Source organism: Stegostoma tigrinum, chromosome 9 (genome assembly GCF_030684315.1).
Source record: "Stegostoma tigrinum isolate sSteTig4 chromosome 9, sSteTig4.hap1, whole genome shotgun sequence".
Taxonomy (NCBI): domain Eukaryota; kingdom Metazoa; phylum Chordata; class Chondrichthyes; order Orectolobiformes; family Stegostomatidae; genus Stegostoma; species Stegostoma tigrinum.
This window is the reverse complement of record NC_081362.1, coordinates 14,023,309-14,043,944: the sequence shown is the minus strand read 5'-3', so window position 1 is coordinate 14,043,944 and position 20,636 is coordinate 14,023,309. Positions and strand designations below refer to the sequence as shown.

Genomic DNA, 20,636 nt, shown 5'->3' with positions numbered 1-20,636 from the left:
TGTTATTAAAAATGGTTACATTTCAGCAACTAGTTCTGTAAAGACATCTATATTTATTGGGACTCTCATGATACAACCCTTCCATTGCTCAGTTGTGGGTCTAAATTCAACTAAGCAAATGGAACACAAGATTTCTCCCTAAGGGGTAGGCTAAAAAACGCCAAGAGAATGCAAAACTCTTCCTATTCAAGTTAGCACTAAAATTAGAAATTTACAACCAAAAGGTAAATACAGCGGAAAATGAACAAACGACAGACTTGGCAACGAGCAGCGATATGGCAACCTTCCCAATTTCAGATTTTGTTTATACTCTCTTGACTAAACTTCTAATGAATCATGTTCCAGCCTCTGCTAAACCTCAGAGTCTCCTGTAATTTCAGGCACTGCTATTCTCCACTGTCAGCCTCTGATGAAATCCTTCCATTTCCAGATTTATATTTCCAGCATGACAAGTAGATAGTTTCACGATGGATTAAATCCCCATTACTTAATTTTTCTTTTTAAGCATATATTTTTGTAATTAGAAGCATTTTATAAAATATAAAATGTTTCATAAAATGTCTGAAGACATGTTAGAAAATAAAATCAAAATAAATTACCATTGTGGCTTTTGCAATAACACAAGCACCATAAGAACCAATTTAAGTTTTTAAGTTGAAAAGCAAGACTATTTTTATGCAGTATGCAGTTTGGAATGCAAAAGCTCTTTGGTAAAGCTTTCTTGGAGTCACATTCAATCTTGCCTCACAAACAGTACTGAAGTGAGGAAAAAAGTGCAGACCAGGGTGGCAAGGGTGTCAGGCTTGACTGACATGATCCTAATCTGTTTCTTCTGTGTCATAACCATTCTGATTCTGATTCCGATTCAGTGCTTTGAAAGTTGGTGATTTCAAATAAACCTGCTAGCCTATAACCTGGTGTTGAGACACTTCTGGCCTGATTCTATTTTGTATGATTAGGCCTGAATTTAATGGGTGTAGAAACATTAGATCTATACTTTGCAATCATCTTTCAAACCATGCTTGTTGAGCCAAACCCTCAGCTTATAAATCCCTGATGTTCTTAATCTCTTTTTCCAACCTTCTCCACACTTTAACTTGATTTCTCCTGTATGCTCAGTTCTGCAGGAGTGGATGAAACAGTCTAGAAGTGAATTGAAGGTGAGAATGAGAGGTCATGACTTCAAAGGGGGCCATACTATGTTTCAAAGGCAATTGAATGTAATTTATTAAGGTGTGCAAAGGTTGAACATTCAAGTTTAGTTCCAGGTCTGAATGTGTTCAAAGAAGAATAAAATAATAAACATACAAAACTGATGGGCATTTGAGGATGCGATATTGATTGGTCAATCTGGGGGAATGGAGAAGCTGACATGGGATAGTTGTAAAGGCCAGGAGGTAGCCTTAATTACTATATATTGCAAATCAACAACTCAATACTGTATTGCCTATATGAAACCTAAGTATATGCACATTAGCTTTTATTTAGGACTAGCAACCCTCTTTAGCAAAGAAGACAAACAGCAGTCCAAAATTCATTTTTAAATCAATTTGTTTGAGCATGTATTGACCCACTTCCATGATAGGTGGTACTTGATCCGCATCCTCCGGGGAGGCAATGGCCTTGTGGTATAATCACTGAACTGTTAATCCATGGGCCCAGATAATGTTCTGGGGACCCGGGTTCAAATCCTGCCATGGCAGATGGTGGAACTTGGATTCAACAAATGTCTGGAATTCAGAATCTAATGATGACTGTGAATCCATTGCTGACTGTCAGGAAAAACTCATCTGGTTCACTAATGTCTTCTGGGGAAGGAAACTGCCATCTTTACCTGGTCTTGCCTACATATGACTCCAGACCCACAACAATGTGGTTGACTCTTAACTTCCCTCTAGGCAATTAGGGGTGGGCAATAAATGCTGCCTAGCCAGCGAGGCCCTCATCCCGTGAATGAATAAAGGACTTCCATTTACCATGGAACTGTTTTTGGTTGAACATACTTTTGCTTCTTCCATTTCTTAAACAAATATTATAACCACTAATCTTTGCAGTAAGTTCTTCTTCAAAATTAAGTTCTAAAAGTGCAGCTAATTATTAGTTCAACAATTGTACACTTGAGGTTTACATTTCAAAAGCAAGCACGAACTACTGCTTCAGGAGCTCTTGTGGCACAGTGGTAATGTCACTATCTCCGGGCTACAGGACTCAGATCAAGTATCACCTATCCTGGAGGTGGATCATAATGTGCTCAAACAAATTGATTTAAAAATAATTTTTGGACTACTGTTCGTCAGCTTAGCTAAAGAGGGTTGCTAGGCCAAAATAAAATCTATAACACACATCGCACAGAAGATAATGCGAGAGACAATTTACAAATATGACTAAAGACAGTTGGAATTCTGTTCAGTAGAGAACAAATGCCCACTTTGTTGTAACTTGCAACAGAATTACACTGCCGCAGTAATGAGATATAACTGCAATTTACTGACACCAATTTGTAAACAGGACTTCAAAAATAAAATTTTGTATTTTTATACAGCACATTTTTTTATAAAAAGAGACCTCATGAAGTACACTTGAAATGTAATCACTGTTGGAATGCAGAAAACACAGCCCTAAAACAGTAGTATTACTAATAACAGTGTAGAGTTGGGGGAACACAGCAAGCTAGGGAGAGGAGCAGGCAAGTTGACGTTTCGGGTCAGGACCCTTCTTCAGATATGGAGGAGGGGGAAGGGACCTTCCCCCAACCCCAACCTTCCTCTCTCTATTTATTTCAGAGCTCCCCCATTTCTGAAAAAGGGTCTTGACCCGAAACGTCAATTTTCCTGCTCTTCTGATGCTACCTGGTCTGCTGTGTTCCTCCAGCTCCACTCTGTGTTGTCTCTGACTCCAGCATCAGCAGTTCTTACTATGAGTAATTTTAGAATGCTTGGAGCAGCAATGCTAATAAGAGTATAATGCTGCTTAGATTGATTTATAACAAAAAGGTATTTTTAAGTTTTTGGTTTTGGTGATGTCAACTATTACCGACAATAATCAAAAATGCTCTTTTACATAACAATGGCCTAGATCTTCACACTAAGAATTGTCAACAGGTGGGGCATTGGCCCTGGGGATTGGAGGGGTTAAGTCCTGGGGATGACGGTATCGGATTTGGGGGAGCAAAACGTGTTGGATATATATTCTGCGTACTAGGGAAGGGCATTGGGTTTGGTGCAGGAAGGAGTGTCAGTTTAATATTCTCTCAGCATTCACTGACGATTTTAATTCCACTAACTATTCCTATGTAATTGTTAGGCTAAGTCAGCCAGAACCCTTCAAAGTCTCGGATTCTAACTCAGAATTGGGAATTGTTTCAGAGTCTTCCAAAGCCTGGTAACTGCCCAGCTGAAGCTCTGACATACAGGTTCTAACATGGGGAGTCAGGTGTATTGGGACCTCAGCACAGGCTGCAGCAACAATCATTTTCCCATTAGAAAATAATCTTTTTTTTCCTCCTATTTTTAACACTCTACTTGTTTGACAGTACTCCATGTTAATTGCAATTTTCCTTGCTGTCTGCACTCAATTCATACCAACAATTGGTTGAGACTAAGGACCTTTACACAACAACTGTTGAAAATCTGCACTGCAAGGCTGATCATACAGTCTTGCTGTGTTAATCTGACTGCATTATATAAACTGTGTATACAAAGTCAGTGAGCTGATCCATGTATCCAAATTCCACTTATTTAGATGAATTCATTGTCCTCACTTGAGTCCTTAAGACTTTTCTGAGATAAGTTGCAACATCAAGATGCAAAACTTCATTAGTGTTCAAGCTGTTGTTTAATTATCTGTCAGCCTTTTCAAAGATGGGTGGAAGAAATAAGTCATAACTAAAGCAGAAGAAAGGCGGTGGTGCAGTGGTAATGTCACTGGACTAGTGATCTACAGTGCGAAAGCATTGCTCTGGGAAGATGGATCTGAATCTGAACTTGACAGATTAAGCAGTCTGAAGTCAATTAAAATCTGGAGCTAAAGCTAACCCAATGCTGACCATGTAACCGTCACTGAATGCTGTAAATGCCCATCCAGTTCACAAACGAGAAGGAAATCTGCCTATATGCAATTCCAGACCCACTTCAATGTGGACCTTGGAAATGGGCAAGCCACTTAAATACTGGCCCAGCTAGCATCACACCCACATCACTTGAACAAATCAAGTGTTTATGGACAAGAGGCAACTGGCAAAAGCTGACATGCTGTTGCTAATGCTCATGTGCACACAGAATTTACATTTATCTTGGTAAACTAGATATTATGATGACAGCATAGGATGCTACTTTGGCACTGGCCATGCCATTCTGGAGCTCATCATTCCAGCTAACACTCTCTTCATCCTTTTCAGTTGGCAACATACTTAGGTTAGTTCAGCTTTCGGCTAGTTGCTCTATTCTTGCGACAAGTTTACAAGTGTCTGGTGATTCTTATTGTTGTTTTCAGTTGCAAAAACCTTGAGAGTCGCGTGACAGGTGCTGAAAGAGATTTTGCTGATTTCAAAGGGTGTGCCCAGATATGCGTGCACTACTAGAAGCTCCCCTTCTATGAGAACATAACTTAAATGAAGGGGCCATGCAGAAATCATTAAATTACTGATTGGCAGAGGGTGGAAGAGGAGGAGATGGAATGACAAAGACTCTCACACAGGAGGATATAAACACTCAGGGTGTTCATGGTGTAATTCTCAAGCTCAGGTAGGAACAAATGTGAGAAATGTCTGTAATTTGGCAATAATGATTTCACCACGATTTCCACAGCCCCAATTGTAAAGTTGCAATAAGACAGATGCCATTTTTCCAGTGTCATGGAAGTGCAAGGGTGGGAAAGAGAGAGAGATAAGATAAAATATGGTGAAAACAGTGTACGGTCACCACACATGGCGCCATTCACACTAACTCAAATTAAAATAAAAAATATAGATCGATAACTTAAAGAGAGTCCAACTTTTCTTTCTCCTCTGCTACAGTCCCGCTCCAGACTTCCCAGCCCATGCAATGCCATGCCACCGCTGGTCTCTGCTCTGGGCTATACCAGCCCATGCTGCCAGGGACCCACTCCACATGGAAGTGAGAGTCCAAAGGCACAGGCAGGCCAATTCTGCAGCTGTGCTACCTCGGAAGACGCCACCGCTCTGCAGCTAGTCAAAGCTGCCTTCCTGCAGAAGAACTCTCTTTATCAGGGATGTTTGAGTGAAAATAAATACGACTGAGAAAAGAGGAGGAGGAGAAGGGAAACAAAAATAGAAAAAGTGGACAGAGGACAAACCCTGGCACAGGTGTCTGGAAACTCTCTATTTTGCCACCATCCTGATTTAACTAGTAACAACATATGTCGATGGTTCATAATCATTTATCTGCAGGTCGAATTTATTCATTGTAATAGATTGCAATTCTTGTTAAGTAGAGAATTTTGTCCATGCTGTCAACCTCTGTCTAGCATACAGGTAAATTGGGAAACTCTGCAAACTTTTCAAAATCCTTCACTTTTGTGACAATGCTGGGAATAGCAGTGCGTGACTTGCAGTTTGCGGCCCCAGTGAGGCATAACAATTTTGCCAAGTATTACACCAAATAAAAGACCAAAGAACTGCAGATGTTGGAAATCAGAAACAAATTCAACATTGCTGGAAATACACAGGTTACTGAAATATTAACTCGACTTTCTCTCCACAGATGCTGATAGACCTACAGAGCTTTCCCAACTATTTCTGATTTTCTTGCAAAGTGTTCGCGTATTTCTATCTTAAATAAACCATGAAAAGAAGACAATGTAATCAAGTCACGATCATAATTTGCTGGAGTGATTTACTATTATATATGTTGTTCATGAAATCCTTTAATACAAGACATTTTTCAATAATCTCTCAATTTTGTCACTGAATGAAATGGCTTCAAGCAGTATAAGTTCTAAACTTATTTTAGTTAGACTGTAAAGACATACATACCCTGTAGACATAGTCTAGTAAAGGTGCTTTGCGTGCCATTTGGTCTTCCATCAAAGTTGCACTAATAGGTTCCAGTAGTGCCTCCACAGACATTGCCATGCACCAATCCAAGAGGCAAAGCAACAGAGATACTATTAACTAAAAAGGAAAATATACAATGCAGTGCTGTGCATTAGTTACAATCATAAGTGATGCCATACAGTTGAAAAGTAGTAACATGTAACCTCAAGCTCACCCGTTTATCTGCATCAACTGATGAGTGTTCTGCACTCGGCAGCAGAAATGCAATAGTAGCCACAAGGATCTGCATTAAAAAAGTAATGTGCATTTATACCAGAGCACACAATGTATACATATTTCGTTCATATTTATTATTTTAATTCATACAGAAAGATAGCATGGTTTTCACACCCGATCTTCAAAGAAAGCAATTTACCTCAGCAATTTTTTTGGGAAGCTGTGATTCATACTTCTCAAGCCGTTCCATGTGAATAACCAACAGCTTTAGCATGTCACATGCCACTTCAGCAACCACTTTGTTTGAAAACTGGAGATAAACCACAAGACAATGAAGAAATACACCAAAACTTTGTTATACAAGAAATATCCGATCACTACAATCTAATCCCGAGATATCCAATGCAGGTACAGTATATCAAAACCAACCAATTCGTGGCTGAGGCTGTACCGAGACTTTGGACTGGGTGATTTTATCCTTGGTCAGTTTGAGGCTCATTGGGGCAGGTGGGGTTGAGGTTTGCTCGCACTACAGGAACTGACAGAGCACAAACAACTAATTGGATGACTGAGATAATGGGAACTGCAGATGCTTGAGAATCCAAGATAACAAAGTGTGGAGCTGGATAAACACAGCAGGCCAAGCAGCATCTCAGGAGCACAAAAGCTGACATTTTGGGCCTAGACCCTTCATCAGAGCGGGTCTAGGCCCGAAACATCAGTTTTTGTGCTCCTGAGATGCTGTTTGGCCTGCTGTGTTCATCCAGCTCCACACTTTGTTATCTTTAATTGGATGACTGGTCTGGTGTCAGACTGAACCATTGCAGTACCTTGCCAAAGTGTTAATTTTTTAAAAAAGTTTTACTTTCTTAAAATTGATGCATAGCACATCGTAATAATATCCAGTTTTTGGTTGATGTCAATTTATAGATAGCTGGTTTTGAAACACTGTAGAATAAAATAACAGATTAGGGTTAAGTAAGGTTAAGGTTGCTTCAGAGGTTTATCAATCTAAAACTAAAAACACTAGACTGACCGTACAATGCAATATCAAAGGATGTAATCAGAATACTTGGCGTGAATGTTAACCAAATCACATTAGAAAACCTAACAGACCTATCATTTCATAAAACCAGTCAAGAAAAAAAACAAGCATCTATCAGGCAGAAGAATAACCTCAAGGAAAATAGCTTGACAAGTAATCATTGTAAAATATTTATTATTACTGATGCCCAGGTGCTGGCCATGACTTTTAGGTCATACTCAAGGTTACCACACTTCTGTGTCTATCTTCAGGTATCAATTCCTAATATATTTTCAGCTTCACAGAATACTGTAGCCTCAAATCAAACAGAATTCTTTGTCTGCATATCAGCGATTTAAGTGATGTGTGAAGAGAATCCAATTTTCAACTGTAATAGTTTGAGAGCTGTTTATGCCCAAATGGACACTATCTCAAGGAGGCCCATGGGGGAGTCCCAGGCCAGGCCAGCACGGGGGTGGGGGGGCGGTGTGGTGAGACCAGGCAAGTCGTGGAGGTGATGACCTGGGGGACTAGAAGCGGGGCCTCGAGATTTGAAGCCCAGCATTTTCTAGAGATTTGGTCTAAGCAGTCTGAAGGCCGGCACAGTTTTGGCAAAAAGACTAAAATTCGAGTGCTTTTAAAATGAAAACTTTTTTATTCTTACGTAGGACTTTTATTTATGATTCTCTCAGGTCTGTAACACATACTTAAGTAACCTATACCTATGTAGCCCGCACCTAAGATGGCACCAAAGCAGTGAGATTACGAACCTCTTGGATACAGCAAGGACAACAGATGATGGAAGGTAGAGACAACAAATGTCGAGCTAGGAAAACACAGCAGGTCAGGCAGCATCTGAGAAGCAGGCAAGTCATTAGGTTTCGGCCCAAAAACAGTGACTTTCCTGCTCCTCAGATGCTGCCTGACTGACTGTGCATTTCCAACTGCACATTTATTGATATTACAAACCTCTCACTGCACCCATTCGAGCACACGTGACATTAAAATCTAATTCAATTCAATGAATAGAAGTTGCACCTTCATTACAACGAAATTCAGCATTATAGAACAGAAAAATACAGTGCAGAACAGGCCCTTCGGCCCGCGATGTTGCGCTGACCTGTGAACTAATCTAAGACCCTCCCCCTACACTATCCCATCATTATCCATATGCTTATCTAAGGACTGTTTAAATGCCCGTAATGTGGCTGAGTTAACTACATTGGCAGGCATGGCATACCACGCCCTTACCACTCTCTGAGTAAAGAACCTGCCTCTGACATCTGTCTTGAATCTATCACCCCTCATTTTGCAGCTATACCCCCTCGTACAAGTCAACATCATCATCCTAGGAAAAAGACTCTCACTGTCCACCCTATCTAATCTTCTGATCAACTTGTACGTCTCTATTAAATCCCCTCTTAGCCTTCTTCCCTCCAATGAGAACAGACCTAAGTCCCTCAGCCTTTCCTCATAAGACCTTTGTTCCAGACCAGGCAACATCCTGGTAAATCTCCTCTGCACATTTTTCAATGCTTCCACATCCTTCCTGTAATGGGGTGACCAGAACTGCACGCAATATTCCAAGTGTGGCCGCACTAGCGTTTTGAACAGTTGCAGCATGACATCACGGCTCTGGAACTCAATCCCTCTACCAATAAAGCCTAACACACCATATGCCTTCTTTACAGCACTATCAACCTGGGTGGCAACTTTCAGGGATCTATGTACATGGACACCAAGATTCCTCTGCACATCCACACTACCAAGAATCTTTCCACTGACCCGATATTCTGCCTTCCTATTATTCGTTCCAAAGTGAATCACCTCACATTTATCCGCTTTGAACTCCATTTGCCATCTTTCAGTCCAATTCTGCAGTTTATCCAAGTGTCTCTGCAACCTGCAACATTCTTCCACACTGTCCACCACTCAACTGACTTTAGTGTCATCTGCAAACTTACTAACCCATCCACCTATGCCTGCGTCCAAGTCATTTATAAAAATGACAAACAGCAGTGGTCCCAAAACAGATCATTGAGGCACACCACTAGAGACTTGACTCCAGGCTGAATATTCCATCAACCACCACTCGTTGCCTTCTTACAGAAAGCCAGTTTCTAACCCAAACTGCTAAATCTCCCTCAATCCTGTGCCTCTGTATTTTCTCCAATAGCCTACCGTGTGGAACTTTATCAAAAGCTTTACTGAAGTCCATGTACACTACGTCAACTGCCCTTCCCTTATCCACCTATTTGGTCACCTTCTCACAAAACTCAATGACGTTTATGAGACACGACCTGCCTTTGACGAATCCATGCTGACCATCTCCAATCAAATTGTTGCTTGCTGGATGATTATAAATCCTATCTCTTATAATCCTTTTCAAAACCTTTCCTACAACAGACATAAGGCTCACAGGTCTATAACTGCCTGGGTCATCTCTACTGCCCTTCTTGAACAAGGGCACAACATTTGCAATCCTCCAGTCCTCTGGTACTAAAGCTGTAGACAATAAGGACTCAAAGATTAAGGCCGAAGACTCCGCCACCTCCTCCCTAGCTTCCCAGACAATCCTCGGAAAAATCCCATCCGGCCCAGGGGATTTATCTACCTTCACACCTTCTAGAGTTGATAGCACCTCCTCCTTACTAACCTTAATCCTTTCAATTCTAGTAGCCCTTAACTGAGTCATCTCCTCCGCAATATTCTCTTGTTCCTCGGTGAAAACAGATGAGAAATAATCACTTAGCACCTCTCCAATCTCCACAGGGTCCACACACACAATTTCCCACTTCTGTCTTTGACTGGCCCTATTCCTACCCTAGTCATCCTCTTATTCCTCATATACCTATAGAAAGCTTTAGGGTTTTCCTTTATTCTACTGCTTATATGAATACAAATGTAATAAAGCTCAATTTTTAATAATATAGATATTTGCTTTCTGTTGAGTAGCTTAAATACAAGAAAAATATTCTCATTTTAATTAACTCAGCATTTATGGTTTGTAAGTGCAGAAAAATATGCCTAGTTACATTATTTCTTGATGCCCAACACACTAATGTTCTAAATAACATTAAGAACACCAACCTCATGTAACACTTCAGTTGCCTCAAGAAAGAGATACCAACTGATTACAATACGGATTAGTCAGAAGTGTGGAGTTATGGTAGAAGATCAGTTATGATTTTAAAGAACAGCAAAGCAGACAAAAGATTATATACTTTGCACTCTCAAATTTTCTCCATTCTTACAACAATTTCATATCAACAAAACCTTGCATTAGTATATCAAAAAGGCTGAAATGTGACAATTACCCAAAACTACCATTCTCAACCCCTTCATTGGTCTGACTAGTCTGACCAGTCTTCCACCCCTCTGAGGGGGACTCGACTCACTTGGATTAGGTTCCTCCAATTTCCCCTGCTCTGGACCATAGACATTTTAATTGTCTTCAACCCGCCTTTACTAACTAATGTTAACAAATGAATTTTTTAAAATAAACTAATGGAAACCCTGTATTTGCCACTGCAGAAATGAGAGAGAAAAAGCTGACTTAAAAGTTTTCTTATTTTCTCTCATGATTTCCAACTCTTTAGTTTTCTTTTACAAGCTTTATTCAAACAGCAACAGCAGCAGAGAATGACATTAATGCAAAAAAAAATCCCAAAGGGCTTCACAAATGTACTACTGGACAAAATCAACGGTTTTGGGAAGGGCATTCTGACCAGTCAGTCATACAGAGCTTCAAACATCACCTTGGTTTCGCCTTCTACAAATGCCGCCAGATGTGAATTTCTCCAGCACATTCTTTTTCTATTACGTGTATATGCTCTGAGTGTGCACGTGTGTGATGGGTAAGGCCTTGAAGGAATTTCCTGGCTCAGAGAGGGGTTGATTTTAAATTTGAAGACCACGAAAATTATTGTAGGTCAGAAAAAAAATGGTTTATCTGGATTTGATGCAGGATAGAATACAGATGACAAAGATTTGAAGGAGTTGAAACTTCGTGGGCTAGACATGACTGCATTCGTGGCAGAGGTGCAAGGCAATAACCTTACTGTTCCCCATGTTGTTATGGAGGCATTCTCTCAACCATACAGCATGGAGGCAATAAATGGTAAGGACAGTTCACAGAGAAGTAGAGGTGCGGGTGGATTTCAACATTATATATACACAAGTTTATATCCATCCCTTTAGATATCATTGGCAAAGAACACCAACAGATAGGTCAAGAAATTGCTTAGAGGGGGTGGGGTGGCATGATTAGATCTAGAAACTACAGAAGGAATGGTGTACAAATGAAGAGAGAATCCATGGTGATAAACTCTGGTTACTGTTTGAAAGTTAGGACTGGAGCCAAATCTCTCAGTCAGATAGCACAGGACACACAATGGAAGATTGTAGCATGCGCAACCATTGCAAGCTTCAGAAGAACTAAGAAGGGAAGTTCTATCATGGTTCCAGCCATAACTATAAAAATGTTTAAAATTCATTCTTTAGGATGGGTGTCCCCATTCCCGTGTTCTTGAGATAGTGTTTGTCAGCAATTCTTGAAACATAGTAATTATATGGTGAAAATAATTCAACTGAGTTGATAGTGAAACACCTAGTATTTTAACCAGTAAAAATGGAAGAATGGCAACATCATTCACGTTGACATGGCGCGTTACCTAAAAGAGGGAAATGGAGATGACTGCTTTCGACCTTGAAGTTGGTAGAAAGTATCAGTTTAGGAAGTGCGATATTAGAAATCTTGCCGAGTACTGAAGTGCACCTCGTACTTGGGATATATTGCAATCACACTACACTGAAGGTACAGTACAGAGTGAGGGAATGGATGGTTATGGTGGTATTTTAACACTTCAGTTTAAGTGCTTTGTCTTGGATGGTGTTCATCAGATGAGTATTATTGTTTTTGTCACATTCAGGAAAGTGGAAATTTCATCTGTGATGTAGAATGAGATTTATGAATGCTTACATTATCATTTATCATGTTTGAATTTTTGTTCTTTTGGGGTTAATAACATGTGGGCTTTCTATGTACCTGAAGGAGTTCTGTAATGGTTAGGGTTTTAGACATGCTTGAATAACTAACTAACTACATGCGTGCTGCAGTAGAGGAATGATAAGCACAAATCTGGGATGTGTCAACAAGTTCAAGTATCCGAGAGGAAAGGAGATTGGAGGTCGGAAGTAACCTCGTGTTTTTTCTTCTTATTTTTATCCTTTAGGCTTATTCAACTGCTCTTAGTGTTACATCTTTAACATTCCTGTTTGCTGAAAACGTGAAAAAAATATATATATCATGCTCTACAGTCACTTAATTAGGTTCCTTTTTAAAATAAGCAAGAACAAAAAAAATTACAGAAATGGCGTGCAGACACCCTCAGTGAGGATTCAGATTGCTCGATACCTGAACCGTTTCACTGTAATTTCATCTAAAATAGATTCAGCTGGATCTCTAAAATATCCATGTTTTTATTTTTGAAGCAATTTCTTAACATATCAAAATGACTGATCAACAAACATGCTTACAACGCTATGAAATATAATGACGTTGTTTCACAGGAACAGAAACATTTGAAAATAGATATTGCAAACACTGATTCAAAATACCAGTTTAAAAAATTTATTTCCTTAGATCTTGGTTTTCCAATAGTTTCACAGAATCCCTACAGTGTGCCCAACAAGTCCACACCAAACCTCTCAGCATCCCACCCAGACCCATCCCCCTATAACCCACCTAATCTACACTTCCCTGAACACTATGGACAAATTAGCATGGCCAATCCTCCTAACCTGCACATCTTTGGTCTGAGGGAGGAAAGCGGAGCACCTGAAGGAAACCCATGCAGACACTGGGAGAATATGCAAACTCCACACAGACAGTCACCTGAGGTTGGAATTGAACCCAGGTCCCTGGCGCTGTGAGGCAGCAGTGCTCACCACCGTGCCACCGTGCTGCCCCCGTAAAGTGGATTTTTACCTAATTTATGAAACACCATACGTGATCAGGAGAACAGAGAGATGTAGTCTGAGATAACAGTGTGGACCTGGAGGAGCACAGCAGATAAGGCAGCATCAGGGAAGCAGGAAAGTTGATTTTTCAGGTCAGGACACTTCTTCAGAAGTGGGGGAGGGGAAAGGGAGCTTTGAAATAAATAGAGGAGGTGGTGCAAGGCTGGGGAAGGTAGGTGGGATGGTCATACGTGAGTACAGGTTGGCAGTGATGAGAATTGGTCAGTGAGGTGGGAGGAGTGAAGAGGTGGGAGAGAAGATAGACAGGTCGTATCGGATCAAGGAAGTGGGGATATTTAAACTAGTAAAGTCCGCAATGAGAACATGGAATTGTAGGCTCCCAAGGCGGAATAGGAGGTGCTGCTCCTCCAGCTTCTGTTTAGCGTTATTGTGACACTGGAGGCAGCCCAGAATGCACATGTTGCCCAGGGAGTGGGAGGGAGAGTTGAAATGGTTTGCAACTGGAAGGTGTTGTTGTTTGTCGCGAACACAGCGCAAGTGCTCCACAAAGCGGTCTCCAAGTCTCCGCTTGGTCTCACCAATGTAGAGGAGGCCACATTGAGAGCAGTGGATACAGTAGACCACACTGGCGGATGTGCAAGTGAACCTCTGTCTGATGTGGAAAGTTTTTTTGGTTCCTTGAATGGAGGCGAGGGTGGAGGTGGAGGGGCAGGTGTAGCATTTCCGGCGGTTGCACGGAAAGGTGGTGGGTGGTGGGGCTGGTGGGAAGCGTGGAGTGTACAAGGGAATCATGGAGAGAGCAGATTCTACAGTGGCAGATAGGAGTGGGGAGGGAACTACCTCTTTGGTTGTGGGGTCAGATTGCAGGTGGCGGAAGTGGCAGAGAATGATATGTTGAATCTGGAGGTTAGTAGGATGATACATGAGGACCAGGGGGAGGGGATGTGAGGGCAGAGGTGTGGGAAATGCAAGAGCATTTTTGACCACTGAAGGGGGGATGTTGCGGTCCTTGAAATAAGAGGACATTTGGAATGTTCGAAAGTGGAACGCCCCATCTTGGGTGCAGATGTGGCAGAGTTGGAGAAACTGGGAGGAAGGCTTCGCATTCTTGCAGGAAGTGGGGGGCAAGAGGAGGTGTAGTTTTAGGTAGCTGGAGGAGTCAGTGGGCTTGAAATAGACATTGGTTTCAAGGCAGTCTGTCTTCATCTCTGGTGACCGCCTCAAAATCGATATCTATTTCATGTTGACCAACAACAAAAACCTTCCAGTTGCGAAACATTTCAACTCCCCTTCCCACTCCCTGGGTGACATGTCCATCCTGGGCCGCCTCCAGTGTCGCAATAATGCTAACCAGAAACTGGAGGAGCAGTACCTATTCCACCTTGGAAGCCTACAATTCCATGGTCTCAATGTGGGCTTTACTAGTTTCAAAATCTTCCCACCCACCCCGGCCTCATCCCATGGCCAACGCTCCCTCTCATTCCCAACTCGTTGACCTAATGCAACCGGTCTATCTTTTCTCCCACCTATCCGCTCTTCCCACCTCACTGACCAATCCCCACCATGGCCTCACAGCACTCACCTATCACCATCCCACCTACCTTCCTCAGTCCCACCCCACCCTCTCTATTTCAGCACTTCCTTCCGCCTCCCCCATTTCTGAAGAAGGGTCGCGACCTGAAACGTCAATTTTCCCGCTCCTCTGATACTGTCTGGCCTGCTATGCTCCTTTGGCTCCGCACTGTGTTATCTCTGAACCCAGCATTGGTAGTTCTTACTATCTCTGAGATGTAGATTGATTTGGTTTTGTTTGTTTATTCTTGCACGTTAACCCTTAAGTAAGATATTACACTAGACAGAATTGGTTATTACCTTAAGTGTCACACCTAACACATTCAGTGCATCTTGGACCTGTGTGTGGTTTGTACACTGCACCAGCTCTTCACTAATCCAGATTCCAAGACTACACATCGCTATACATCTAAATCAAAAAGTAGAAACATTTTATCAGATTAGATTGAAACTTGTCTTTTGAATGTATATTCACTTTCTTTTCTCTACTTCAAGTCTTCTTAAGCCACTCACCTCACGTAGCTAAAATAATCTCAACAGATAGAAGATGCATTTCGTCAGTTTATGCTCTTACATGGCAAAGTACTAAACCTTTACTCAGATCCTTCTTCATATCATCATTATGGAAATTAGAAACTTAGAGGAATCAGGCAATTAAACATACTCCACGTCAATTCAATCCTAATCCATGGGCAGCACCGTGGCTTAGTGGTCAGCACTGCTGCCTCACAGTACCAGGGATCGGAGTTTGATTCCATCCTCGGGCAACAGACTGATTGGAGTGTGCACATTCTCCATGTCTGCGTCAGTTTCCTCCCACAGTCGAGGGATGTATAGATTACGTGGATTGACCATGCTAAAATACGCGGTGTCCAGAAATGTGCAGGCTAGTTGGATTATAGGAAATGTAGGGTTACAGGGATAGGATAGGGAGATGGTATGCTCTTCAGAGAGCTGGTGCGGACTCGATGTGCTGAATGGCCAGCTTCCACAAAGTAGGAATTCTATTTTTCTAATCAATCCTTCAACACTCCTCAAAATAAATGTCGTGCTAATGCAGTGCTGTCAACTATTTCCAGTATGTGCTGCATGAACCTAACAGAATCCATGTGTGGTCAATATTTTGTTTACCATTAGGAAATGCAATTTTCTTGGACATTTGATCTCAATTCTCATTTTTGTACCATGTATGTTCACTTTAATCTTATTTGTATTTTTGTTCATCAACTAGTGTGACAGAAGCAAAATCTCCTTTTTAATATCATGCAGAGTGCTTTACACTTCGAAGCTCAAACATGTAGAAATCAAGTACATTGTCTATAGGCACATCAAATAAGGGAGTATGTGACGGCTTTAAAAAGCATGAAAGATTCATGTAAGTGGTTCCGGCGATGAGGTTCCTTAGGTTACACAGACAGATTGGAGATGATGGCACAGCAGTCCTTGGAGGAGAAGGGAATATTGAGAGCAGATTTGATGGACATTTCCAAAGTCATGAGGGGTCTGGATGAAGCAGACAGGGAAAAACTGTTTCCATTACTGGAAGGTATAAAAACTAGAGGGTATATTCTTAAAGGTAATTGGCAGAAGAAACAATGGTGATATACAAGGAACAATAATTTTTGCCCTCTGTGTTTAGGATCTAAAATGCACTGCTTGAGACTGTTGAGAACAGGTTCAGTTCAGCCATTCAAAACAGAAATCAATTACTTTCTGGGGAAAAAAAATAATGTGCAGGGGAGAAGGCAGTGAAGTGGAATTGTTTTTAACTCAGAAATAGCATCGACACGAGCAGTTCAATTGTCGCCCTCCTGGCCCATATTCATTCTAGGATTCTGGATTATGGGAACCCAGTAAGACTTTTTCTATTAACATGTCCACAGGGGGTTAAAGTAATTTCATAACCATAACTATGACTTCACCACAATTTCTACTGAATAAAACTATGCAAGCGCATTTCTTATCCATTAGGGTATCTTAATTTACTGTTATAAAAGATGGCAATTGGAAAAAGTTACAGAATTTTCATGACAAGCCTAAATCAGAAATTTAACAGCTATTGTAAAATGTCTTTATTACTCTCAGAATTTGCAAAATGACACTAAGGCCATAAACTTTACCAAAAACTAATACTAAACTCAACCAAGGCTTCAGTGAAACAAATACTCCATAACATTTTTATTTCCACTTTCTATAAAGATATCCTCTTAAAAAATACTTACCGTGCAGTCTCACAGGTTTCATTCCTTGCATTTTTTATCAGAATATTTATCAAGTAATCCTAAAATTGATCAGAGTACAATATTTTAGAACAACACTTTTGGATTATTTCATACGCAGGTACAAAAATATTGCACTTAAAACTCCATTTGAAGATTAGTCCGTTTTTTCCTTTAAGAACACAATGGCCCTTTGTAAAAAAACAAGCAAAAAAATGGGGGAATAAAATAAAAAGCATATTTTTAAAATTAGAAACAAATATAGCATATTGACTGTCTGGTCCATTTGCAGACATCAGCCGTTAGCATTCTTGCCAAAAGGTAAATACGCAGGGAATGAGACTCAGAAAATAGTCATTTTAAGGAAAAGTGCTTTGAAGGAAGCAATTGACATTAAGCAGGCAAATGTCCAAAGAACAGATGTCTACTTAAAAGCACATAACTGAAGGCAATTATTTGACAGATCAAATCACTTAAAACTGTAAAGTGCATTAATGACCACTAACTTGATTAAAATCTCATGATGAAAATCATATTTCTAAAGCAACGATTTCATTTCAAAGTTACTTCCCTCATTTCTTTCATAAACCTTTGCAATGTGAAGTTAATAGGAATCCTGAGGACACTAAGATTGACAGTTCAATAGTTTTTCAAATTAAAATGTCAGTAATAAAACATTGTGCACCTTACCACCTGGGCACATCAATATAAAACACCCATAAAAGCATTAAACAAAACAAAAGATCAGTAGCATCAGTGGATTGAACCAATGTATAGGATTCCACTTACTTTCTTAAATTCAAGGTTAGACATTATCCCAAGATATGAATTTAAGAACTAAAAAGGTCAAAAGTGTCAGCTGATTTCAGAACCTACTGTGTACAATCTGAGTCAACAGCATTATATTGCACAGTGTGGCAGTTCACTGGTTAGCACTGGGTGCCTCACAGCACTAGGGACCTGGGTTCAATTCCACCTTGGAGTGAATATCTTAATGGAATTTGCATGTTCTCCCCGGGTCTGTATGGGTATCCTCTAGGTTTCCTCCCATGGTCCAAAGATGTGTAGGTTAGGTGAAATGGTCATGCTAAACTGCCCCATGCAACGCAGGAGAGTTACATAGGGTCACCAGTTTAGGCGGGTTATCTATGGTAAGTGCAGGGTTATAAGGAATCAGCATTTGGAGAAAGCTCTTAGTTCTATTGATGAGTCTTTGGAATTCAAGACTACCTCTCATTAAACACCGTAATTGCGAAAACTGAAAATATTCTCTCATTCGGGGCACCTTTGATAATAGTTCAGTTAATTTTCTTCAACACCTCTCTTCCATTGTTACATTTAGTGGAACAGATCAATTTGTTTTCTTTATCATAAACAATGTCTTCATTTCTTTTCCCAACATCTTCATTTCAGAAGCCATCCAAGAATCCCTCCTTAACCTTCATCATTAATACATATCCCCTTGACAGGATCGTCGATAAACACAGAATTAGCTTCCAACGTATTGCAATCCCACCTAGCTTTATGCCTGGATTGTTATTTTCGATTTTTCTACTGTTTGCTGGATCACAGATTGCTTATCCAACATCCAGTCTTAAATGAGCTGCAGTTCCCTCGAGTTTAATATTACAAAGGCCTAAACAAACATCATTAGCACTCCCAAAAATTCAATCCCTTTGTCGCTCTCTCCCTGGCACAGTCTTGGCTGGAACAGAATATTAGTAGACACTGCATCCTATTCCACTCAATGCCAAGGTTCAGAGCGCATTTTCTTTCAATCATAGAAAGGCTGCTTGCTACCACTTCCATTTTCCTGTCTCAAAAGTTTAAAATTATTATAACATTTAAATTTCTCCATTACCTTGATTCCTTAATGTCTCACGGAGGAAGAAAGCACTAGCGCTAGTTAGATCTCCTACCTGCAAATGAGGAAGACGCTGGAGAGATTGGAAATTGGAGAGAGGAATGTCCAAATGTGTTGGAATTGTGTCAGGGCTGAAGACCTCAAACAAGACATTGCTCAGCAACAATGCCCACCACTGTCATTAGGCAGGGATCCTTCCCTTCTCAACGGATATTATACAGGTTTAAAAGGACAAGAGTAAACGAGATGAGTTCTTACAACAATCAACAGTGGTTAAATTAGGCTAGGTCACAACTGGCTAGATATTGTTCCAGATTTTTATTAGATTCAAATTTCACCACGTGCCATGGTGGGATTCAAACTCATGTCACCAGAACATTAGCCTGGGGCTTCATCATTACTAGTTCAGTGTAATTTCTATTATGCCACCTCTTTCGCACAGACGTCTTCACCAAGTTTACACATTGCCACCTATGACTAAAAAGCTTTGACTGTTGTCAGAGCGTTAATACATGGTAGGTTGTGCTCCATGTTGGATTAACAGGGCTCAATTTCAAAAGCAAGACCCTACAGGAGATTTTCATAGTACATGCCATTGACAAGAGCAGCACTACCCACCTTCAACCAGAAGGTCAAAGACAGTGCAAATGATTCAACCACACTCTGCATAACTGCCTGCATACCTTGCCTCCTGAGTGTAAATGGAAGTGACCAAGTACCTTCAAAAGTTGGTTTATATTTAAAATAGCCATCAGCCCTCAGCTACATGCTTTCCTCTAGCTCTTCTTTGGACAAGGCCCACTCCTTCCTCTGGACAATACACTTGGGGTCATCATGGCCTCTGATGTTGAGGATGGTCAGATCAATGCGTACATATACATGAGGCTAGGTCAGGTATTCGAGATGGTGTCCAACAGGACAGAGAGAGACCTGAACATAAAAAACACTGGATGACTGTAAGGCTGACAGAACTGAACCTTGAGCTGGCACAAGGCATACTATCACAACCGGAAATATCAGGGATTAGAATAAGATAAAGAATTGCACGGTCATCAAGTGGCTGATATAAATGGCCACACCTGTATTGTTGAATTGATAGCTAGAGGGGAACCTTCAGAAAACTGTTCACACAGAGGAATAGTTTGAGATCAGAAGTTTGGGAGATAATATGGAAGCAATCAGCAATATCGCAGAAACTGAACTGTTGGTGTGTGATGGATCTAGTGAAATGGAATTTAATAGTGATGAGGAATTCTGGAGTGGCCTGTATGTTGCAAATTCACATGGTATATCCAACATGGGGATGCTGACTCCCATTCTAGAATGCGAGGGATGATCCACCAAAGGCAGAAACTGAAATAACTGATTCAACTTCTGAAGGTCTGACTGACTTGGACCCCAATGTGGGTGATCTGTACAAGTGACTGAATTCTTTGGAAGGTACCAATGCAACTAACAGTCTGAGAAGATCCTCTTAAGCATCTGCCAAATGACACTTTAACCCCTACAATTAGCAGAGGTCCGTGATTCAAGAAGAGATGCTGACAAGGCCGTGCAGACATGAACATTTCAGTTGTCGTGGCAAAGTTGAACTTATTAATCATACGACTGTTTCACAAATGATCATTGTGCACAATGTGGAGTTGCATGGAAAGCAAGTCTCAAGCAGAAAAGTACCGAATGGAGCCTCTAGCTGCAGGTGGTGATGGTCAGGAAGCACTTATAGCAGGGCAGCTGGAGCAAATA

The 20,636-nt window shown here is 40.8% G+C and overlaps 1 protein-coding gene across 5 annotated transcripts in view; it reads right to left on the bottom strand.

Moving 5' to 3' along the window:
• Positions 1-20,636, bottom strand: part of ralgapa2 (Ral GTPase activating protein catalytic subunit alpha 2) — a 522,648-nt gene that overhangs the window by 280,495 nt on the left and 221,517 nt on the right. For all 5 annotated transcript variants that reach the window (XM_048535653.2, XM_059648353.1, XM_059648352.1 and 2 more), the window contains 5 exons: positions 17,030-17,088; positions 15,108-15,216; positions 6,429-6,539; positions 6,228-6,296; positions 5,993-6,130 (listed from right to left, as the gene is read on the bottom strand). In XM_048535653.2, the coding sequence (XP_048391610.2) occupies positions 5,993-6,130; positions 6,228-6,296; positions 6,429-6,539; positions 15,108-15,216; positions 17,030-17,088 (486 nt within the window). The remainder of the gene's footprint in view (positions 1-5,992; positions 6,131-6,227; positions 6,297-6,428; positions 6,540-15,107; positions 15,217-17,029; positions 17,089-20,636) is intronic.